General features: G+C 33.5%; 1 protein-coding gene and 1 long non-coding RNA gene across 22 annotated transcripts in view; one reads left to right on the forward strand and one right to left on the reverse strand.

Moving 5' to 3' along the window:
• The window catches only part of LOC147824090 (uncharacterized), a 160,721-nt gene extending 146,194 nt beyond the window's left edge, over positions 1 to 14,527 (forward strand). For 15 of the 16 annotated variants that reach the window (XR_015442888.1, XR_015442878.1, XR_015442879.1 and 12 more), the window contains 2 exons: positions 7,647 to 7,726; positions 9,299 to 10,672. This is a non-coding gene — a long non-coding RNA (uncharacterized LOC147824090). Of the gene's footprint in view, positions 1 to 7,646; positions 7,727 to 9,298; positions 10,673 to 14,180 lie in introns of those variants that run through there. The other variant, XR_015442881.1, reaches the window with a different exon arrangement.
• A 271-nt stretch (positions 14,528 to 14,798) lies between these two features.
• Positions 14,799 to 21,796, reverse strand: part of Csmd3 (CUB and Sushi multiple domains 3) — a 1,141,260-nt gene continuing 1,134,262 nt past the window's right edge. For all 6 annotated transcript variants that reach the window (XM_087190703.1, XM_087190702.1, XM_087190706.1 and 3 more), the window contains 2 exons: positions 19,697 to 19,832; positions 14,799 to 16,745 (listed from right to left, as the gene is read on the reverse strand). In XM_087190703.1, the coding sequence (XP_087046829.1) occupies positions 16,586 to 16,745; positions 19,697 to 19,832 (296 nt within the window). In that variant the 3' untranslated portion in view covers positions 14,799 to 16,585. The remainder of the gene's footprint in view (positions 16,746 to 19,696; positions 19,833 to 21,796) is intronic.

Raw genomic sequence — 21,796 nt, forward strand, 5'->3', positions numbered from 1 at the left:
TGTCATCTGCAAATAATGACAATTTGACTTCTTCATTTCCTATCTTTATTCCTTTTATTTCTTTCTCTTGTCTAATTGCCATGGCTAATGTTTCCAAAACTATATAAAACAAGAGTGGTGATAGTGGAATCCTTGTCTTGTTCCTGATTTTAGTGTGAAGGATTTCAGTTTTTGACCATTTAGAATGGTACTGGCTGTTGGTTTTTCATAGATGGCTTTTATCAGATTGAGGTAGAGACCATCCTTTCTAATTACTTGTAGGGTTTTTATCATAAATGCATGTTGGATTTTGTCAAATGCTTTTTCTGCATCTATGGAGATAATCATATGGTTTTTGTCCTTGGCTCTATTAATGTAGTATATTACTTTGATTGATTTGCGTATGTTGAACCATTCCTGCATGCCTGGGATGAATCCCACTTGATCAGGGTGTATGATCTTCTTGATGATCTTCTGAATTCTATTTGCCAGTATATTATTAAGGATTTTTGCATCCATGTTCAATAGTGAGATTGGCCTATAGTTGTCTTTTTCGGTTGGGTCTTTCTCTGCTTTGGGGATCAAGGTGATGCTCGCTTCCAGGAATGAATTTGGGAGTATTGCTTCCCTTTCAATTTCATTGAAGAGTTTAAACAGTAGTGGCCATTGTTCCTCTGTAAATGACTTGTAGAATTGAACAGTGAAGCCATAAGGACCTGTGCTTTTCTTAGTTGATAAATTTTTAATTACGTTTTCAATTTCATTGGTTGATATCAGGTTGTTCAGAATTTTTAGGTCTCCTTCCTTCAACTTTGGTAATTCATATGTATCTAGCAATCTGTCCATTTTAGTTTTCCGTCTTATTGGCATATAGGTTCTTTAAGTAGGTATTGATGATCCTCTGAATATCTTCTGGGTCTGCAGTAATTTCACCCTTTTCATTCCTAATTGCATGGATTTGGGCCTTTTCTGATAAGGTTGGCTACGAGTTTTTCAATTTTGTTTATTCTTTTGAAGAGCCAACTCTTGACTTCATTGATTTTTTGTGTCATTGTCTTAGTCTCCATTGAATTGATTTCTGCTCTGATCTTTATAATTTCCTCCCTTGTATGAGCTTTGAGTTTGTCCTGCTCTTCTTTTTCTAGAAGCCTGAGATTCAGCAACAGGTTGTTTAATTGGGCTCACTCTGTTTTCCTAATATGTGTATTCATTGCTATGAATTTCCCTCACAAGACTGCTTTCATTGTATCCCATAGATTCCGATATGTTGTATTGTCATTGTCATTTAATTGAAGGAACTGTCTTGTTTCTTCTTTAATTTCCTCTGTGACCTATTGGTTATTCAGAAGTGTGTGGTTCAATTTCCATGTTTTTTTGAAATTTTGGGGTTTTCTTTTGCTATTGACCTCCAATTTCACTATTTGCACTATGATCTGATAATATACAGGGGATAACGTCAATTCCTTTGCACTTACTGAAACATGTTCTATGAGTGAGTATGTGGTCTATTTTGAAGAATGTCCTGTGTGCAGCTGAGCAGAATGTGTATTCTAATTTTGTGGGGTGGAACACTCTGTAAACATCTATTAAGTTAATTTGTTCAAGAGCTCTACCGAGTTCTAGTATTTCATTACTTATTTTTTGTCTAATTTATCTATTTGTGACAGTGTGGTATTGAGTTCCCCCACTGCTATTGTATTAGTGCATATATGACTTTTCATGTCTGTTAATATTTGTTTTATATAGTTAGGTGCACTAGTCTTTGTTGCATGTATATTTATGATTGTCATCTCTTCCTCTTGGATTATTCCCTTTACAATGATGTAGTGTCCTTCTTTGCCTCTCTTAATCAGTGTTGGTTTGAAATCTACTTGATGTGCCAAGAGGATAGCTACTCATGCTTTTTTGGGGGGTTCCTATTGCATGGAGTATTGCTTTCTACCCTTTAATTTTCAGTCTATGAGTTTCTTTTTGAACTAAGTGTTTTTCTTGTATGCAGCATATAGTTGGATTTTGCTTCTTGACCCATTCTTTCAGTCTATTTCTTTTGATTGGTGAATTGAGACCATTAACATTGATGGTTATAACTGATACATATGGACTTATCATTGTCATGAATTTTTCTTTTGGTTAGATTCTCCCCCTTTACATTTAATTTCTTGTCATGCCAGATGTGTTCATTCTGCTGTGCTTCCTGGGGTTGTGATTCTCATTGTCTGTTACTAGAATATTGCCTAAAATTTTTTGGAGTGCTGGTTTGGTTTTCATGAAGTTCCTAAGGTGCTCTTTGTCATGAAAGTATCTTATTTCTCCATCAATTTTGAAAGATAGTTTTGCAGGGTACATTGATCTGGGTTGGAGGCTGTTTTCCTTTAGAGTTTTGAATACATCACTCCAAGCTCTTCTTGCCTTGAGGGTCTGAATTGAGAAGTCTGCTGTGATTCTGATGGGCTTTCCTTTGTATGTGATTTGTTTCTTTTCTCTAACTGCTTGTAGAACTTTGTTTTTCTGTTGGGTTTCTGGAATCTTAACAATTATATGTCTATGTGTAGATTTTTTTTGATCACAGCTAATTGGACTCCTATATGCCTTGCTTATCTCTATGTCTAGTTCTTTTCATCTGGTTGGGATGTTTTCTGCCATTACTTCTCTGAACAGTTTTTTTATGTCGTGTACAGGCTCTCTTGTTTCTTCTTTGACTCCAATCAGTCTTATGTTATTCTTCTTTGGTTTGTCTAACAGTTGTTGGATTGATTTCTTGTGGTCCCTTACAATTTTGAAGCAGTTTTTCTTTTCCTGGTCACTAACTGCAGTCTTATCTTCTATATCTGAAATTTTGTCCTCACACTGGCTCATTCTGCTGTGTAGACTTTCAGTGGACTTTTTGATCTCCTGGAAATCTGTTTGCATTTGCTTTATGGATTACATTTGTTTTCTATGTTGGGATTCCATCATGTTTCTCAGCTCCTCTCTAGGTTTATTAATCATGTCTTGCACTACTAGCACAATCTTTGCTGCTATCTGAGAAATTATTTCTGATTTCATTTTTTCCAGATTCTCTTTTGCTGCCAGTTCAGGGATTCCAGTTGATTGAGTATCAGTGTTCCACCTCATTTCCCTTTGGGGTTGTTGCAAGTGATCTGGAAGTTTGGTTTTCAGACTTTTTTATGTGTCTTCTCATTTTGATGTTTGGGGGGGATGCTCTTGGTGCCCACACACCTCACTCCTTAGCTGGGAGTGGTGGAACAGTGGCCCAGAAGCCCCTTCCTCTGGGCCGGGAGTGGTGGAGTGGGGAACTGGAAGCTGCTACCTCTGAGCTGGGAGCAGTGGAATAGCAGCTATAGATGTATTTTTTTATTTCCAAATGTTTTGCATATGTAGTTGGTTTAATATATTATTTTGTAGCCCATGGATATGGATAAACAACTCAAAAATATATGTAATATTTTATTCAGCACTCTTCAAATCTATGTGTGCAAACAAGACAAATTGAAAAACAATTTATAAGCTTGGTTATGACAGTTCACTTGAATCCTGTCTTTAAGTTCATGAATAACTTACATTGAATCCGTCTGCTTGTGACCTTAGGAGAATCTGCTGACTAGAAGAAAGCCAAGGAAAAAAAACCTAATGAAATAGTTTTAGTTTTCTTCAATGATTTTAAAATTTGTTCCTTAGTACTCTTCAATTTAATTATAATTTCCACAAGCTTTCAGTCTCCCAGGTTCTTAGTTATCTACCACTTCTAATTTCTTGTTACAAAAGTGACCTTTCAGGTCGGGCATGTAGCTCCTTGGAGATGCACCTGCTTGCCAAGCACAAGGTCCTGAGTTTGATCCCTGATATATATAAAAAAAATCTTTCTATTCTTCCCTAAGCATAGGTGAAGTAGGTTGATGATAACACAAAAACAATACCTCAAAAATAAAGATCAAATATTTTTAAAATGCCATGGGAAAATTAAAGAATTAAAGTATAAAGCATTCCATACTGGTTGCTTTTGAAGAGAAATTACCTCTAATATCCTGCCTGTCTTAACCATCTTCTTTTCATTTCTGTGTACAATTCTAATAGACAACCCCACCCTACATGAGGCTTCTGTAATATCATATGGTCTGTGAATCAAAATTTATTTCCCAGTTCTGATGTTCCAGAATGAGCTATATTGTAGCTACATATTTGAGGTAAGAATGAATTCCCAAAACTTAATACAGTATATTTAAAATTAGAGTTAAAACCTTTTTTTTCTATGTTAATCAAATTAAGCAGTTTTTCTCTTGTACTTTACTTTGGTTAGTGTTATCATTCTCCAACCATATTTTCCAAGCCAAAGAATTGGGGAATCCATTCAATTTTCTTTAACCCATCCTAACTCCCCAAATTTGTGTACATTGATATTTACCACGTTATTCTCGGCCCTCTTCTCCATATTTCCCTAGTGCATACCTCTTCTTCAGGACAACAGAAATGCTTTACATCAAGGTATTTATAGTCCTTATTAAAACACAGCAATTTCTCTTGAGCTGGATCTTTTACCTCTGAATTAATTTCCTTAATAGTGTATTTCTCTGCTACTGGAATGATTATTTTTTCCTAAACAAAAAATTAATATTATTTCCAGTTTTTTAAAATATTTGTTGTCTGTTAATATAATACAAGGAAAAGGGAAACCTCTGTAACATAACATACAGGGATTTTTTTAATTCATACTTAAAAATTTTTCTCATCTCTTTTGCGTGCGTGTGTGTGTGTGTGTGTGTGTGTGTGTGTGTGTGTGTGCATGCTTCCTCCATATGCAGCTGAGATTCAGGAGTATAACAGCTTTTTTTTTTACATACCTTTGTCTCTACTGTATGTACACATGCTGCTACTAAACCTCAAATCTTTCCTTAGCTACCCTTCTCCATCATGTATATCTTATTCATCCTTCATGAATCAACTAAAAATATTTTACTTTAGAGTCAGCCTTACTCCATAAGATCATGACACCCTCTTCTATTTCACTAGTAACAGACTATATTAGATTACTTTTGCTTTACAAGACATGGGATTTGAAACTACTTGCTGGTTGATATATACAGAACAGGTAGAAGAGGCAGGAGTAGATGTGGAGTACACTAAGTAGTCCAGGAGAAAGACAATGGTACATTTCACTTAAGTGTTGGCTGTTGTTATGGCTTGTATCTAGATGTCACCCCAAAGCCTTATGCACTCATAGGTGGAGCCCTTCAGAGTTGGATAGATCTATGGTGTGTGATACTGGGATTAAGGGTTTGTGGTACTAAATTAGTTCACTGATTGGAATTAGCATAATTCTGGGTGTGGATAATGGGAAGGCCCACCATAGATATGGGTGGCACTACCCAAAAGGCTTGTAGCCTGGATGGGTTAAAAGGGAAAGGGAGACTTGCTTCACTGCTAGTTAGCTGCTTGTTGCCTCTTCCCTGACATACTATGGACTGTTTCTCCTCTGTGATGTCCCTCTGCCATGTTTCCCTGCCTTGGAACTGGCCAACCTTGGACTGAAACCTCTACAAACTGAGCTGAAATAAATCTTCTTTTAACTTATGAAGGTCAGGTGTTTTGTCACAGCAATGCAAAAAGTAACTAAGACAGCAATGGACAAAGGTGAATGGATCTAAGAAATCTATGACATTATAATGTACTCTCTACTGGAAATGAAGGTGAAGGAATTGGTAGGGATGCCACATGCTTTCCTGGCATGATGGGGTGAGCATCATTGAGTTAGATGGCAAGAAAATTTGAAAATTGTCTAATCTAATAGTTAATCACATAAGCAAAAATCACTGTCCTTAATTATACAGTTATAGAGACATTTCAACCACTATCACACATACTTGTTTACCTTTGCTTTTTAAACAGGCATCTGCTCCTCATGCTTTGAATCGCTCTACATGTACTATTTAGATACTTCCTAAAAAAATCGCTTCTTGGCCTTTTGGCTAAGATAAAGTGTAAATAATTCCTAAATATTTGTTTGGGATATTCATTCATAATTAACTGAAAATATATTATATGCAAATTTAGCTATAAAAATGTAAAGGTAATAAATAATCTATTTCACAAAAATCAGTTTTAACAAATTTAATAAGACATTTTAATTGCTAATATTTCTAAAACATCCTGCCACTGATTTAATACTTTTGCCTAATTAAAAGTAAAGAAAGAAAACATTTTTTTAAAGGCTAAATTTTAGTGCAGCTCCTATTGGCATTTAGTTCAAAGTGGATGACATCTCAGAAAGAGGATCACAGCTTCTGTCTTCCAGGAGCTGTCCAAAGCCCCCACTGAGGAGGTGGTGTTGCAATAGGCTCTCCTGGCTCCACAGCTGGGCCCTGATGTTCCTGGATGGAAATTGTCCAGAAAACACTGATAGGCTCTTCATTTGTCTCAACATTGCCATATGATTTCAAAATAACTGTTATCATACAGGTATGCCTGATGAACAATAGATCTTCTCCTGTAGTATTACTTGAGACTATTAGAAATCTGTAATTATCTCAAAAAATATCTTCAGAGAACCATAGAATTATTTTTATGTTAAGAAATGTAAAAGTTTATTTTTAAAAATCCCAATTTATAAAAAAAAGTTGGAGTTATTTGGAATTTATATTGAAAGTATTAACAATACACACTTATGCATGTACTGAAATCTCACATGGTACCTCATAAATATGTATAATTATGTGTCAATTAAAACAATAATTATTAAATATGCAAATTATCACTGTAACTTCTACCTCAGTCTATCTATATATTTCCCACTACATACTTTCAAGAATGATTACTAAATATCCTTCTTGAATATTCCATAGTCTTAACAAAAATGAAGCAAAATGACATTGTGGAGTCAGCCCTTGAGTCACAAGCAGAATGCAGGTTTGACATTATTAAAAGAACATTTATTTATGCTAGATTTTTATTTGAAGCTTTTTTCTTCCTAGTTAAATAATAGATACATTGATCTTTCTTCCTACTTCAATCAAAGCCTCCCTCACTGGTGTGAGTGAGAAAGGTTAATAAGATCCACCTTGGAGACCCATATTCAGGTTAGAGAGTCGTGCTCTTCCCCACGCGCATGTATTAATGCATCAGCCATAGTTAGTGAAGGGGGGAGGGCAGGCTGACCTTGCTCAGGAGACCTCGAAAGCTGGTGACAACAGGTGGGGAAGAGAATAATGGGAAAACAATGCTGAAGGCCATGTATTTTTATGGAGTTCCCCTTCTATATATTTGATTCTTTGTCAATACATTTCAAGCAAAAAGTATTATTTTATGGCTGCTCTCTGAAAGATTAGCTAGTTGTTCATTACCACTTTTGTCTACTTGATATTTATTTACAGTTTGAAAATGCTGATTATTTTTTCCTCACTCGGTTATTCTGGGGAACTACAATAATTAAGGTGGCAGAGTTTTGTGGGGGTTTTTGCTGTGATTAATCCTCATACCAGCAAAATACTTGTATTTGTAAAGAAATACTTTTTGATTTATAATCTGTTGTTCCCTGTCTTACAGCTACATGTATAAAACAAGATATATAAATCAAGATAAGTAATTTGATTAGAATACTTTGTTTACTTTGATAAAAATAACATCTACACAAACAAGAACTGCAAGTAGTTATATTCTTATTTTTGTCTTTCCAGTGTACCACATGTAAGATGACCATTTTCTATCTTCTTAACTACATTGCAAAAGATGCTGGCGATTCATGTGATCTTAACAGGTATTCTACAGTTCAGTATTGTAGGAAGTCGTTCATTTTTATTCTTATCTCTTTGGGTTCCACATTCCTATTTACTTGTTAAAGAGTGAGTATTCCTGGGGGAAAGTTGTTCTATCTTAGATTTTCAAAACTAACTGTGATGAAATGATTTTATGTTTTAAAAAAACATGTTTGAGTGTTTTGAGAACTACTGGTATCTTGTGGAACACAACAAAGAAAATTGTGGCATAGGCAATTATAAATACAATAGATTTACCCTCTTGAAATATAAAAGGAGTGCTGTTTACCTGATTTTTGTATGGAAAAGAGTATTTGAAAACTGTAACACTAAATACTATGGGAAAATACCAGTATCACTCAATATTTGTGGGAGGTCAAAATGTCGCACACTTATTTTATAGGGAGATTTTGCAGTGCTATTAACATCTAAAATACATTGCACCCACTAACCATTACCACTGACTCAGTAACTCCAACTCTAGAATTTAGCCCACAGGTATATTGACACACATACAAAACAACAAAAGTACACATAAACATTGCAGCATTGGTTGTAATACGTTCAGATTAAAATGTCAATGAGTGTAAACATTCATTGGTAGGGCGCTGTTGTATAAATTATTGCATACGCACACTAAAGTGAAAAAGCTGGAGGCATTTTGAAAAGCTCTGGAATATACTGAAGGAGGATAAAAGGATCCAGAAAGTATGTAGAGTATTCTAACACTGACAGAAATAGAGGAGCAATTGTCTTCTGGGGGCAAAATCTTAACTCCACAAATATTAATAACAAATTAATAGGATTGAAACTCATGAATGTGAGGACCAGAGGGAGACTTTGCTCTATAGTCTTTTATTCTTTCTAATGATTGATGTCTGGAAACACATTGAAGTGTAAGAGAAAAAATAAAAACAACCACTTGTGCTCCAAGGCGGCATTTGTATCACTAAAATTCAAACATCACACGAGTAAGAAACCACAAATTTTATGAGGAAAATCTAAGAGCACAACCTTCAAATATATGTAAATGGCATATGAGAAAATCAAGAGATCTAATAAAAAAGTAGCACAGTTTTGTACATATTAAATGGTTACAAAATGCATAAATCCTATGAAAATATGGCACTTCATTGCGAAGATTTGAAAGTGTGCTTTTAGAAGTATATTGTGGAGTCAGTGGCAGCGAGGGATTCCTTGTGTGGATCTGAAATCTGATGCAGCGTTGTTACCATGGATGCTGAGGTTGTGGTACCATTGTGAGCAGAGGTATCCAGTAAGACGTGTGCTTGTGTATACTTCTGTATACGCCTTGGCAGGGGGGGTTCCCAGTGTGGAATTGTATTCACAGTTGTTTGTGGCTAAGAGTGTTCTGCATAAATAAACACCAAATTCCATGACACTCAACTCGTTTCCTGACACATCATTTGCACTGGAACAAATTCAAGTTTTCAAAATAAGTGCTGTGCCAAAAGAGTTAAATTAGTCATTGTTAGTTATTTACATATTACATTTTTTTGCGAACAATTTACTTTGTTGATTTCAGTTCTGTTTTGTTTTGTTTCCGGTACCAGGAATCTAACTCAGGACCTTGAGCTTGCAAGGCAAGCGTGGCGCCACTGAGCTAAATAAATCCCCAGCCCTACTTTGTTGATTTTAAAGTTTGTTGAAGCTAACATCAATTTCTTACACATATGCTGATTCCACATAAGTTTTACTTTTCCTTCAAATCTCTGTGTGTATCATTGTTATTAGTGCCATGTCAGTTATGCCCAGGGAGTCGGAAATGATACTGTATTTAAAAAAAAAAATTTTTGAGACAAGAGTCTCACTATGTAATTCAGGCTGGTCTTGAACCGATGGTGACTCGCTTGTCTCAGCCTCCTGGGTGCTGGTATTAAATTCATGCACCACGACACCTGGCGAGAGATAGTGTTTTTAAACAATAAGATATCACTCAAGTCTCTTAGTACAACAGTGCATTAGAATGTGTATACCTTAAAATTTGAGGATTGCTTTCTGAAAATAAAGGCTGCTCGAATTGCCATTATCTGCATTATATAGTACGAGAGTTTGAGGGATATTTGAATAACTAAAATATTATTAAATAAAGAAATTACTTGTTAAAATACTGGGTAGGTAATATAGTGTCTATTTCCTTACTGTACTAAGAAGTGCTTCAAAATGTCATTCAATAATGATGCCTTGTGATTAGTTACATAGCACCATTCAAGGTAAAAAATAGTTCACATACATCTTAGTAACAGAAATGTAATGTAAAAATTTTATTGGGTAGGATAATTGCTTGGAGGAAAAAAGATGCATTATCTTCACAGATTCAAAATATAACAACAGAGAAGCCAACTTCTGATCAAGTATCTATAAGATATTTTAAAACTATTTTATTAAGTAAAACATCTAATATACTTACTTGGAGAAATATTTATGTTATTCAGTACTTTACATATATTTTTAGGATAAATTTTATTTTAAAATAAAATTACCAGATTGATTAATATTCTTATTCTTTGGAATTTTAATGCAATGCCAGCAACTAAGCTGAGAATACTTAAATATCTTACAAAAATAATTGGTATTCAATGGATTCATCAGTTTTTCTGAATTCTATGAATTAGACAAACAGCTGTATATATGTATATATATTAATCTCTCAGTTTTAAGTTTTTAAAGTTAAAACTATGAAAGCATTTAGAATATTTTTCGTATTTTTAAACTGAGCTATCTATCCAGACACAAATCATGTGGTGTTTCCTAATTCAACTATCACTTCTCCTGAGTCTGAATATTCTTTCAAACGAAGTTATCACTGAAGAAAAATGTACTTTTAAAATTTCACCCTAATTTTGTTAGCAGCACATTGTTTGTATAATGAAATTAATCTATGTGCACTCTGGGAAAATAAAAAAATAAAATCACACTCCTGGAAATCATAGCTAACTACTGTTTGCACTTTATTCTCTGCTTCAAGACATTTGTATGTCTATAAGCATGTATTTGGGAAGAATGAACAGTTGAGAGGGAGGGAGGAGAAAAAAGGGAGAGAGATATTTTGTTTTGAATACTGAAGCTTTCTCCACACATTGCTTAACTTTGCATATATTTTTAAATAATTACTTGCAAATTTATGGATATTTCCAATACAGTTCCATATCGGTGAGTATTTATGTTGCTCACCCATTAGTAATATGTGATTTATTTTTCACCATATATAAACAATGAATGGTTTAGAACCCCATGTTAACTCTCCAATTATTTTCTTTGAATGTCACACTGAGATCACAATTATGAGACAAAAGGAATACTGATTCCTCATTCAATAAATGTCATTAAATATAAATTTCATGTTTGTCTATCTTGTTTAATTTGTACTGAAATTATGGGTGACTTTTTTCATAGTTAAACTGCAAATGATGTATATCATCAACTAATAAATATTCTTAAGAATACAAATGAAATAAAAATACAAGATACATTTCCCACTGGTTATGAACAGCCCATTATCATTTTGTGCAGAAATGTCTTAAGTTTTCTGCAATATTTAATTGTGATAAAATGCAGTTTTCATGGTAATTAACTTTACTACATTCTGAATAGTCTCAAAATATATGTTGATGTCATGTAGCCCAAATGATTTTTATTTCTCTTAATTATTACACTAGGAAAAGAGGGAAGTACTTCACTTAATATATTCTACTTTTTTATATTTCTCTCGTATTTCATAAAGTCACTCTCAAATAATGTAAAAAATAGAAACATATAGATATCATACATAGACTCTTCATACAATACTCCTCATAGTATCTCCTCAATATGCTCAAGGATTTTTTTTATAGCTCCAAAAGACATTAAGGTTTTTGGTTAAGATCTATGTATTTATTAATTTTTATTTTTATTCTTCCAATACTAGTTATACATGATAATATTGTGTATACATGCTTAATGCTAGAAAACAATTATCACTTTAATTATTAATTTACCAATGACCTTTTCCTATTGATACACACACTTTTCCACTAGAGATTAGTTCTTAGAGTTCAGAGACCTTGTGCTGGTTTTTGGTAACTAAGGTCCAAGTCACACATTTCACCTTGATTTCTGGAAGAACAGAGCAGCCAATGTCCCCTTCCCTTGCTTATCACAATACTGTTACAGTAAATTCCACCCCTTGAGACAGAGTTCCTAACCAGGTGTGCTGATAGAAGTCCAAGAGTTTGTAAACTTGAGCAAGAAAAAAACACCATTATCTTCACTGATCTTCTAATTAATTTGTAGGGTTCTTTATTCATTCATAAAGATGGGCAAAAATAATAATGTCTGCTTTTCTTATACATAAAAATGACATGTACTCTCATGCCATGTTGAATGTTATATCTATTTCAAAATATTGTTTATGATCACTATTCTTCAAAATTACAGAAATTAGTAATAGTGCTTCTTGAAACTGCCAGTAGAGAAATGTACATTATAATATATACAAATGTACATATAAATATGTACACTTGAATATTTTAAAGAACTTTTAACTATATTATTATGGTTTCTTTTTCTTTTATTTCTGTTTATACATTAAAACATAATTCCAAAAAGGAGGACATAGACTTCAAAGTCTTACTCTACTAACTTTGTCTTTAATATTTTTACAATGAAATTCTTCTCTCTTTTAAAAAGTTTATTTTTTAATAGTATGTTTATCTTAGTGACCTCAAATTGTAGTCTTCAGATAACATATCTCAGTTAATCAGTTTCTTCTGGAGATACAAAATCTGAACTCAAGGGTATGAGAAAAACACTTACTGAGGTGAAAGGCATTTGAATGCTTTTAGTTCATATGCCAAAGATCCTTCTCCACTTTTGTCTGCATTTCTGTATCCACTGACCCTGCCAAAACATGCAAGTTTATCCCTATTTCCACAGACATGCTAATAGCTACCTGCAAGTTTGGATTTCATTAAAACTTGGACACAGATTGCTTGTTTTATATTTTACAATATAATTTATTGTCATGAACTTCAATGTATGGAATGCTCTTTTCAAATACTAATAAAATTATTACACATAGGGACTTGTTAAAGTTGGAAAAGCGTGTGACAGTTGTTCAGAGATTCCACCGCTTTGTATACTGAAGGATGAAATCCAACATCCAGTGGCCGTTTCTATTCCCCAGTAGCTTCTAAATTACTTTAGAACACTGAGTTCATGAAAGAGATGACAGAAAGATACATCTTAGATTTTACTACATGTATGTCTTCTCAGATCGATTTTCCCCTACCTCCAGTTATCCTAAAAAACTAAAAGAAGCAATCAATAATTCAGTAAAAATTCAAACTACCCATTCTAAATTAGTTCTTAGCCTCAAGTGTTTCTATAATTTTTTAAACATTTATTTTATTTAGTTTACTCCAACTTTGCCTATTTTAACTTTGTAGATATTCACAGATTAGTATTTGAACAGGCTGTATATTCCCATTTTCTTTTAAAGAGAGTAGCATATAATTATTGTATTCAGTTTTAAATTATGTTCTTCTTTTTTCTTGTGAGTGAACAATAAATGCTACACTTTAGTTCTTTTAAACAACTACTCATCAGACTCCAGTATGAAGAGATTCTGGACAGAAGTACATCCTTGGTATGCTTAAGTATATGAGTGGGGCAAAGAGGCTTTTAAAGCACTTTAATCTTTCACTAAATTTGCTTTTGAAAAGGCTGAAGAGTAAAGAAAAATAACACAAAGATACATTCTAAAAGACAAAAGTCAGAGGAAATGTAAAAGAACGTGTTCATCTTAAGAAATGCATCAAAGAGACAAAAGGGAAAAATCTGATAAACTAAATGTACAAAGAACAAGTGAAAAATATTACTTGAGTGAAAGGTAGAGAATTACCAAAGAGACTATAATTCCATTGAGGCATTTATTTCTAAAATGAAAGGGTGAAAAACAGAATATACAGGCTGGAGTTTGAAGTTCTGAAATATATACACACTTTTTATGAAAAAAATGTTCTCTAATAAAATTGAACTGCATTAAATTTTGATCAGAATTTTTAGAAACAATAGCTTTGTCAAGCACAATGTTTACCTGTTGCATTAATGGAAATCCTACATCTTAGTAAAAGTCAATTTGTTTTTTGAATATTAGTTTATCTTTTTTATGGCAGAGTAGTACTCCATTGTGTATAAATACCACCTTTACACCAAATTTATAGCATATCTCCCCAAAAGAATTTTAGTTTAATGTAGCTATTACTAAGTTGTATCTATAAAGCATGCTAGCTGTATTTTATGAAAATATATTACAGAAATATTAGAAACTATTGGTGTATTTAAATCTGCATTGTATTATTAAAAGTTACATTTAAGGATACTTACAAAATTCTCCTGGTATTTGTACCAGCTAGGAACAAACTATGGATTAACCAAGTAACAAAGCTCTTCCAGGTTGTTTTGTAGGGAACACCACTAGAACCTTCTGGAAACCACCCCATACTGGCTATCCCAAGTTGATCGTGACCAGAAGAAGGGCACCTACCTGACCTTCTGACATTAGGCCCTCAAAATGCCTCATGAAGAATAGGATAACTCACCTCATCCTGGGAAAGGAAACCATGACCTAGAAGATGCACGGTGACCATCTTCAGCCCCACAAAAGAACGCTGAAACTTCCTCTTGTTGCCATGAAATAAGCAATGTCTCGCTCTACCTGGCCCCCAAATTCCTTCACTACACTCAGGGAGATGGATCTGAACATGTATCTGTCTCCTTATTAGTCCTCAATAAAGCTCTTTATTTTACAAAAAACACGTGCTGTTATGTTGGTATCTATACATCACCAGCAGTGAGCTCTTGCTCAGTAAAAGTAATAATACCTTTAAAAGAGTGTCATATTTGAGGAACTATGGAATATAAAAGAGAAAAACACCCATATTTTATTACTGTGTCACTAGCTAAGTTTATATGATATGCAGTTTTGGAAGGTAACAAAAAACAAATAAATATGGGCTATTTATTCATTTTACTAACTAGAACAGCTGTAGATAATTTTGAAAAGAATACACATTTTACAAAAGCAATTATCCATTTTTATTCGTTTACATTGCACTGAAAATTTACATCATACTTTTACAAAGTCTTTTTTTCATAAAAATATACTTCTTTACAAAAGTGTATGCATTAATATAAGAGGAGTAGCCAGTTGCAGAAGAAACATTGTTTAAACAAGATCTTAAATGTATTAACCTTAACATTAGTGAATGAATCATTGTTATTGCAGTCATTTGAATAAACAAGAATAAATAACTGATGGCATAAGATTTAAAACCGCATCCTGTCAGTAGAGTACAATGTTGAGAAAACTGCATGGATTTCCAAAACAATGTATCTCAAAGTGGTTTACAAGAAATTCACTAAATGTAGAGATAGATCCAAGCAGCACCCCCGGGTGCAGAGGTTTCTCTTGGCACTCTGTCTCATGGTACAAAATACCAGTAGAACCATTCACAGAGTAATCCATATTCAAAAGGGACAACAACAAAGAGTTTACACTGGGTACGTTTTTTACTCAATGAAGTGAAAAATGCTAAAAAAAAAAAAAAAGAAACACCATAACCTATTAAATGAAAATGCTGGCATTATTGTGTGAAATAGCTGTAATGAGCCACCAATAATTTACAAACACTTAACTTGGTCATCGAAGAAACTTGTATCTGAAAGCTGCTTTTTATGAATAAGGGGTATAGAAATTTCAAAAGGTGAAAATTGATAAATTTGCAATTTTAGGTAATCAATTTGTATTGGTGATTTTAAAGAAGGTCTTTTTTCATTTTTAGTCATTGTGTTAAGGAGCTAGGCAAAATACATTTCTAATTCATTGCTGGAAAAAGCTGGAAACTGTCAATAGTGTTAAATTTGAAGGCTCAACTGGAAAGATATGTAGAGATATAATAACTTAAATATAGTATAGACTTAATAGATTTTATTTGGTTTTTTAAAAGCATTGGGAATTTGGCAAAGGATGGTAATAAGCTTGGTGTCTCACTTAACTGCAAAATACCATGTTTGTTAGACAATATTTTTCAGCCAACATGGTTTGTGGATGAAAAAACACTGCAGAAAGGCATCAAACAACTGGTTACTCTGTAATGGGGAAGTCAGGAGGGAAGCTCAAAGACCTAAGCTTTTGCACAAACTATAATGAGCAGTCTGAAAGAATAAAAGAAATGTGACACTGAAGAACGAGAATGAGAAAGCCAAATCCGGGTGGGCAGTCTTAACTCTTCAGTTGATTAAATGAGCTCATAATCATTTAAAGGCAAGACTCAATCATAAATCCCCTTGGAAATAAGGAAAACAATGCTGTGAGTGAGAAGCATGAACAGCAGGTAGCGTGATGTGAAATACAGACTTAGAGTGAGATGTAGCTCGTGACAGTTAAAGAGCAGTCAATGATCTATTGACTCTTGTAAGTCTAGCTCTTATTTTCTACCCTATATCTTTTTTTAACCCAGTCCCTCTAATATAGTTTATAAAGCACAGAAATACTGATAGTGGATGCTCCTCCAATATATGCAAATAAGTTTATGTTTTAGAATAATCTCCTTTTTAAAAAAGCAAATAAACTGTGAGTAAGCACTCCCAGAGTGCAGCCGAATTCCTGTAAAGCTCTCCATGGTAAACATGAAGAAGAATTATGATCCAGTTTATGAAAAAACACTCTTCTCTCTCATTCCTCAGGGAAAGGTGACCCAGCAAGTCCTGAAAAGTGTGCTTTGTTTAGCAGTGAACTAAATGTGCACTGTGTTGTGTGTCGATTTCCGCGACTCCAAGGAAGGCAGTAGATCGCCGCATTATACCATTGTGCAGACCGTGTTCAGGTTGGGGTCGAACCGCACTGCCTTGCCTTCCACCGCCTTGGCGTTGGTGTCGTACATAGGGTTCTCAAAAGCCGCCTGGCCATTGTTATTTTCGTGAACTGAGCATCCTGTGTACTGTGTTTTGGGTGCAGTCCTGTTAATGAGCACACTGATTAGCTATGTCTTCACTGTTAAAGGACCAGCAGAGCACGACTCAAACATAATGCATTTGAGTTACCATTGTTAGCGAATACTGTCAATTAAAAGTAATTGAAAAATTCATAAACTCAATGAATCAAAACTGAACAACTTATCCTTTTAAGTCCTGAGTGACTTACTATTTATATAATAATATTTATGTGCAGTACCAATAAGAATGTCAATATTAAATAAAGCTGTAAAATACATGTAATAAATAATTATGAAATATATAATACACACAAATTATGATAATTAAGAATTTGAATCAATTACCACTTACATATTTACTTAGCAAACATTTACTAAGCATCGGTTATACCCCCAGAATCACTGTATGCATTTGGTTTATATTTTTAAAGCCAATAAAGTCATCGATATTATAAGCGGATAAAAGGAGGCAGGAGGATGGATCTATTGCAAATGGAAGTGGTCCAAGAGGCCAAGGGCAAGAGACATGGGAAAGAGGAAGAGGAAAGAAGTAGAATAAAGATACATCATGGACAGGAAACTGATAACCTGCATAAGTGTGAACAATGCCTGCCATAAACATGAGGTAAGATTACTCACATCAATAAGAGTGAAAGTGGGGACAGGGAAATTAAAGGAGGAAGGTGGCAGTGGGAAGGCAAGGGAAGGCCTTTACAGAAAGAAACAAATTGTAATACGTACATGTAGCCTCTCCCTAAGAGAACTGTAAATTGCATGTGCTGCAAACACGTACTAGTAAAAAAAGAAATGCATATAGACTAGGTAATGGGGATTGTGATAAGACACAGGAAAATGCTCAATATAAGATACTCCTGGGAGCCACTTTATTGGGTGTAATAAAGGAAAGCATCCTGGGGAAGTAACATTTAATCTGAGATCAGAGGGCAAGAAGGAGCCAGATTTGCACTCTTAAAGAAAAGGAAATTCCACAGGAACTGACAAGGAATGCTGACACTTAATGTGAGGAGGGACTTCTAGCATTCCAGAAATACAAATAATCAATTTGATTTTTTAAATAACAGACCTTGGGGCAAATAATCTCATACTGTCAAAGAAATTGCTTTCTTGATATGCATGTTGTTAAAATAGTTTCCAAAGAGTCACTGGCAACTGACCACGTGCCTTTAATTAACAAATTGCTTGGAGTCTAGACTGGCTGCTATAGGTTGCTGGTATGGAATTCTTTCTTCATTTCTTTATTTTCCTCAAGGGTGACAAAGGCATATTTCTAGCTTCTCTTTCCTACATCTCATTGTATAATTTCCTGACATTTCTCATGAAACAAAAGCAGACCGATTCCTATTTCTGAAGTCTAATTCCCAAAAAGGATGCATTTTAAAAGCATTTATACTTAATACCATAGATGAAACTAAACATGAATTTTATGAATTTTTCTATAATTTAAAATTTTAGTTGATTTCTATGACAATACTTATTTTTAAAAAGCTGTCATGTTTACTTGAAGAAAACTTACAACTTGCACTTCATCATAACTACTGGATTATATTTGTCTCTCTTTTGCACCCAAACTTACAATAAAATTAGATGCATCATCTTTTAATTGGGAAAGAATCAGGGGGATTGAAAGAATGACTAACAGCTTTAAGGAAAATAATATCAAGCTTTAAAAAGAAAAATTTTATGTCATGAAATGGAAATTACTTAAAAATGGTAAAAATACTAAATATAAGTGCTAAATGTGTAAAAGTCTTAGGAAGAGTTATGGTAAATCTTTATGACCTTGGATTTGGCAATGGTTGCTCAGATTTTCATTATATGAAAAACACAATTTAGAGAAGAAAAACTCAGCCTTCATCAAAACAAAAGGCTTCTGTACATCGAAAGATACTATAAGAAGACAGTGAACATAGAACCCATAGAAAAGGAAAAATATTTGCAAACCATAAATCTGTTAAGGGTTTAATGTCCACATGTATCGGAAAATATTTGCAAACCCTCTGTACTTAACAAAGGCTTGTGTCCAGATTACAGAAAGAATTCTTGCCACAACAAATCTTTTCATTGCAATAAAAGAAAAAAATGTTGATATAAATGGTGATTACTCTTTATCTACAAATATGGTAAGATATTGACCATATCTAAAAATCTGCTAATTCATAATTATCACAACTTTAAATATATTTGATGTACATATATTCATATGTATATTAAATAAATCAGTCATGGGTATTACATATATAATAAAAATATAAGTCTGGGAGAAAATCCATTTAGGTAACATTGATTGAATTATATTGTTACCTCTACATTTTTTTCTTGATAAAAGATGTTATAAGTGGTGGTGAACTGAACACTAACACCCCTCACCAAGATGCTACACTGGAGCAGAAAGCAGAAGTACTGATAATACGCACAGATATATACTCTATCTATGACAAATGTAACATATTAATTGCATGATCTTGAAAAGCAACAGAAGAGGAATGAAAAGATTTAAGGATTTTACCATATATCCACCCAGATAAAATGAGTCACTGCTATCATGTCAGCTAAAAGGTGTGCACACAAGCTTCTTCCTAGTTCTCTAAATAAATCTGGAAGCAGATATCACCTCTTGAATTTAAACCTTAACCTAAATTTTGTATCTCTAAAGTCTCATTATGAGTAATGTAAAAATAACTTGTGCAATTAGTTCTGTGCCAGGAAATTCACCGGCAAAATGAGGAAGGGTTAGTTTGAATGTTTATGCAATTTAACAGGGCAATTTTTGTAATGTGAAAATGATATTGCAGGCAAAGATTGAGGAAATAAGATTTCCAACAATTGCAGCAATAGTTGGCATATAGATTTCAACGACACAGAAGAAATGGAAGTTAGGATCTGAACAAAAGCAGTAGAAATAACATGGAAAGCAGATTTGTTGAACATTTTATAGGTAAAAGTCAATTAACTTACCTTTGTTTATAAAGATAAAATCCAAATCCTGCAAATATTAGTGCAAAAAAAGGCACAAGAATAGCAATGGCCACAGAACTACTATTTGTACCATGAGGTTGATTCGAAGAATTTGAACCTTCTGACATATTCAGTCCTACAAAATGAAAAATAAATTATAAATACAAAATCAACTCTATTTTATCATAATTGACAGCTATGTTTACCAACCAACAAATTTCTACCATTTTCAGGGATATCCATGTGGAAATATACAGTTAACAAAAAATATTTCATGAAATACTAACACATTTCCACACTTTTTTGTACTATGTATGAGACATTTGTCCAGGGAAAAATACAGTCTAAAATATAAGCACAGTCCCTGAATGGAGGTGCTTAGGCCATACTGGGAGCACTTACAGAAACAACTAAATGTGTGCACCAAGTGTGAATCAGTGGTCAACGTGCTTTAGAAAGGGAAAAAGTAAGTCCATCTGGCATTTAAAAGGATGTTTGCTGGAGGATATACAGTATAAGCTTGGCCTTTCAGAATCAATAGAAATACAGAAGGAAACAGCCACATCACAAGCCTAGAAATGAGAAGATGAGCCATATATTTAGGAAAAGCTACAAGCACTGACTTGCAGTAAGTGAAGAAAAGTAACAGAGTCAGTGATAGCTAAATTCCGAAAGGGAACAGATACTGTAAAGAGCTCAAACTTACTACCTACTTCAGTAAGTGACAACTGCAGGTATTTAGAAATTAAATACCCAGGAATACAATGAGATTTAGAAGACTCACAATGGCAGGATGGGTGTGAGGAAGGACAGACTAGAAGCAGCTATAACAACTTCAAGAAAATGGAAAGTGAAAGTTGTACTGGAATATTAGAATGAGCACGAAAAGTTAGATTTGGGGAACACTTCATAGTTAAATGCAGTAGAACTTGTTTGCATGGATGAAAGAGGTATGAAGGTCTAGTTGATTGGTGATGCTGCCAGTTGAGTTAAGAAGTGAGAAAAGCTAGGTGTGTCAATATATTGGCACAGAGCCAGGGGAAAGGGAAATATCTAGTAGTTCTTTCTCAGAAAGAACACAAGTAGTGTTTGAGACACTTTAGGAAATATACAAAATCTTGCATTCAAATGACACAATTGTATTAATATATCATATTAATATATGTTTGATCCTATTTTTAAAAACTAACATAAATTTAGGCAAGGCCTTATGTGAAAATAACATTAATATTCATTTAGAGAAAGCCAAATTCCCATTCTGATAAAAGTTATAGTTAACTAAAAGACAACTTAAATAGTACATTTTTCTATACTTTATTTTTCCAGTAACTCAGTATATTTGTTCAAAGCATATATAAAGCATATATATTCAAAGCAATGCTTTTTTAAAAGATAGATGTCAAATAATAGCTGTTAGAGCCTAAATTTATTCTTCATTTATCAGTTTTGTTATGGCGAAATGTTGGGAGAAAGCATTCCTTAGGAAAATTATGGCCAGGGGATATGTTTATGGATATACCGTAAGAAGATATTCCCTATATATGCTTTAAGAAGATATACGCTAACAATGCCCTAAGGAGGCTTTTATGTACTGTTAGAAGAGCTGGAAACAAAATGACAAAAACTTGATTTTCTCACTGAAGAAAATTTACATATTTAAAGAACACCAAGTCCCTGAATTGGACCCATTGTTCTAAGTATTTTTCCTTTCTATACCTAAGGTGTTTCATAAAGTGGCACTTTTTCAGAAGACTAAGAAAATTGCAGTAGTATTCAAACTGAAAAGAAGTTGTATAGTTTTCTTGAGAACAGAGTAAATAATTTATATTTCAATATTTTCTTTTTTATCCATATCACTTTGTCTTCTATTTACTTGTTTAAGGGCAAGATAGTTTGTCATATTTTTTTAAATATGATGAAAAATAAAATGGAACAGTGTTATTAAATAAAGAGCCAATATTCTGAAAAATACTATTATTTTTAAAAACTGCCATCATTGAGTGTATCAATGTATAGTCGTGACTGCAAAATTCAAAATGTACTAAATGTGCCTAATGTACAGAATTTATTGTGTTTCCTTATGATGTCTGGAATAATAAA

The sequence above is a fragment of the Heterocephalus glaber genome, unplaced genomic scaffold (assembly GCF_053883595.1).
Source record: "Heterocephalus glaber isolate CG9 unplaced genomic scaffold, H.glaber_assembly_v1.0 deba00001555, whole genome shotgun sequence".
In the NCBI taxonomy this organism is placed as follows: Eukaryota; Metazoa; Chordata; class Mammalia; order Rodentia; family Bathyergidae; genus Heterocephalus; species Heterocephalus glaber.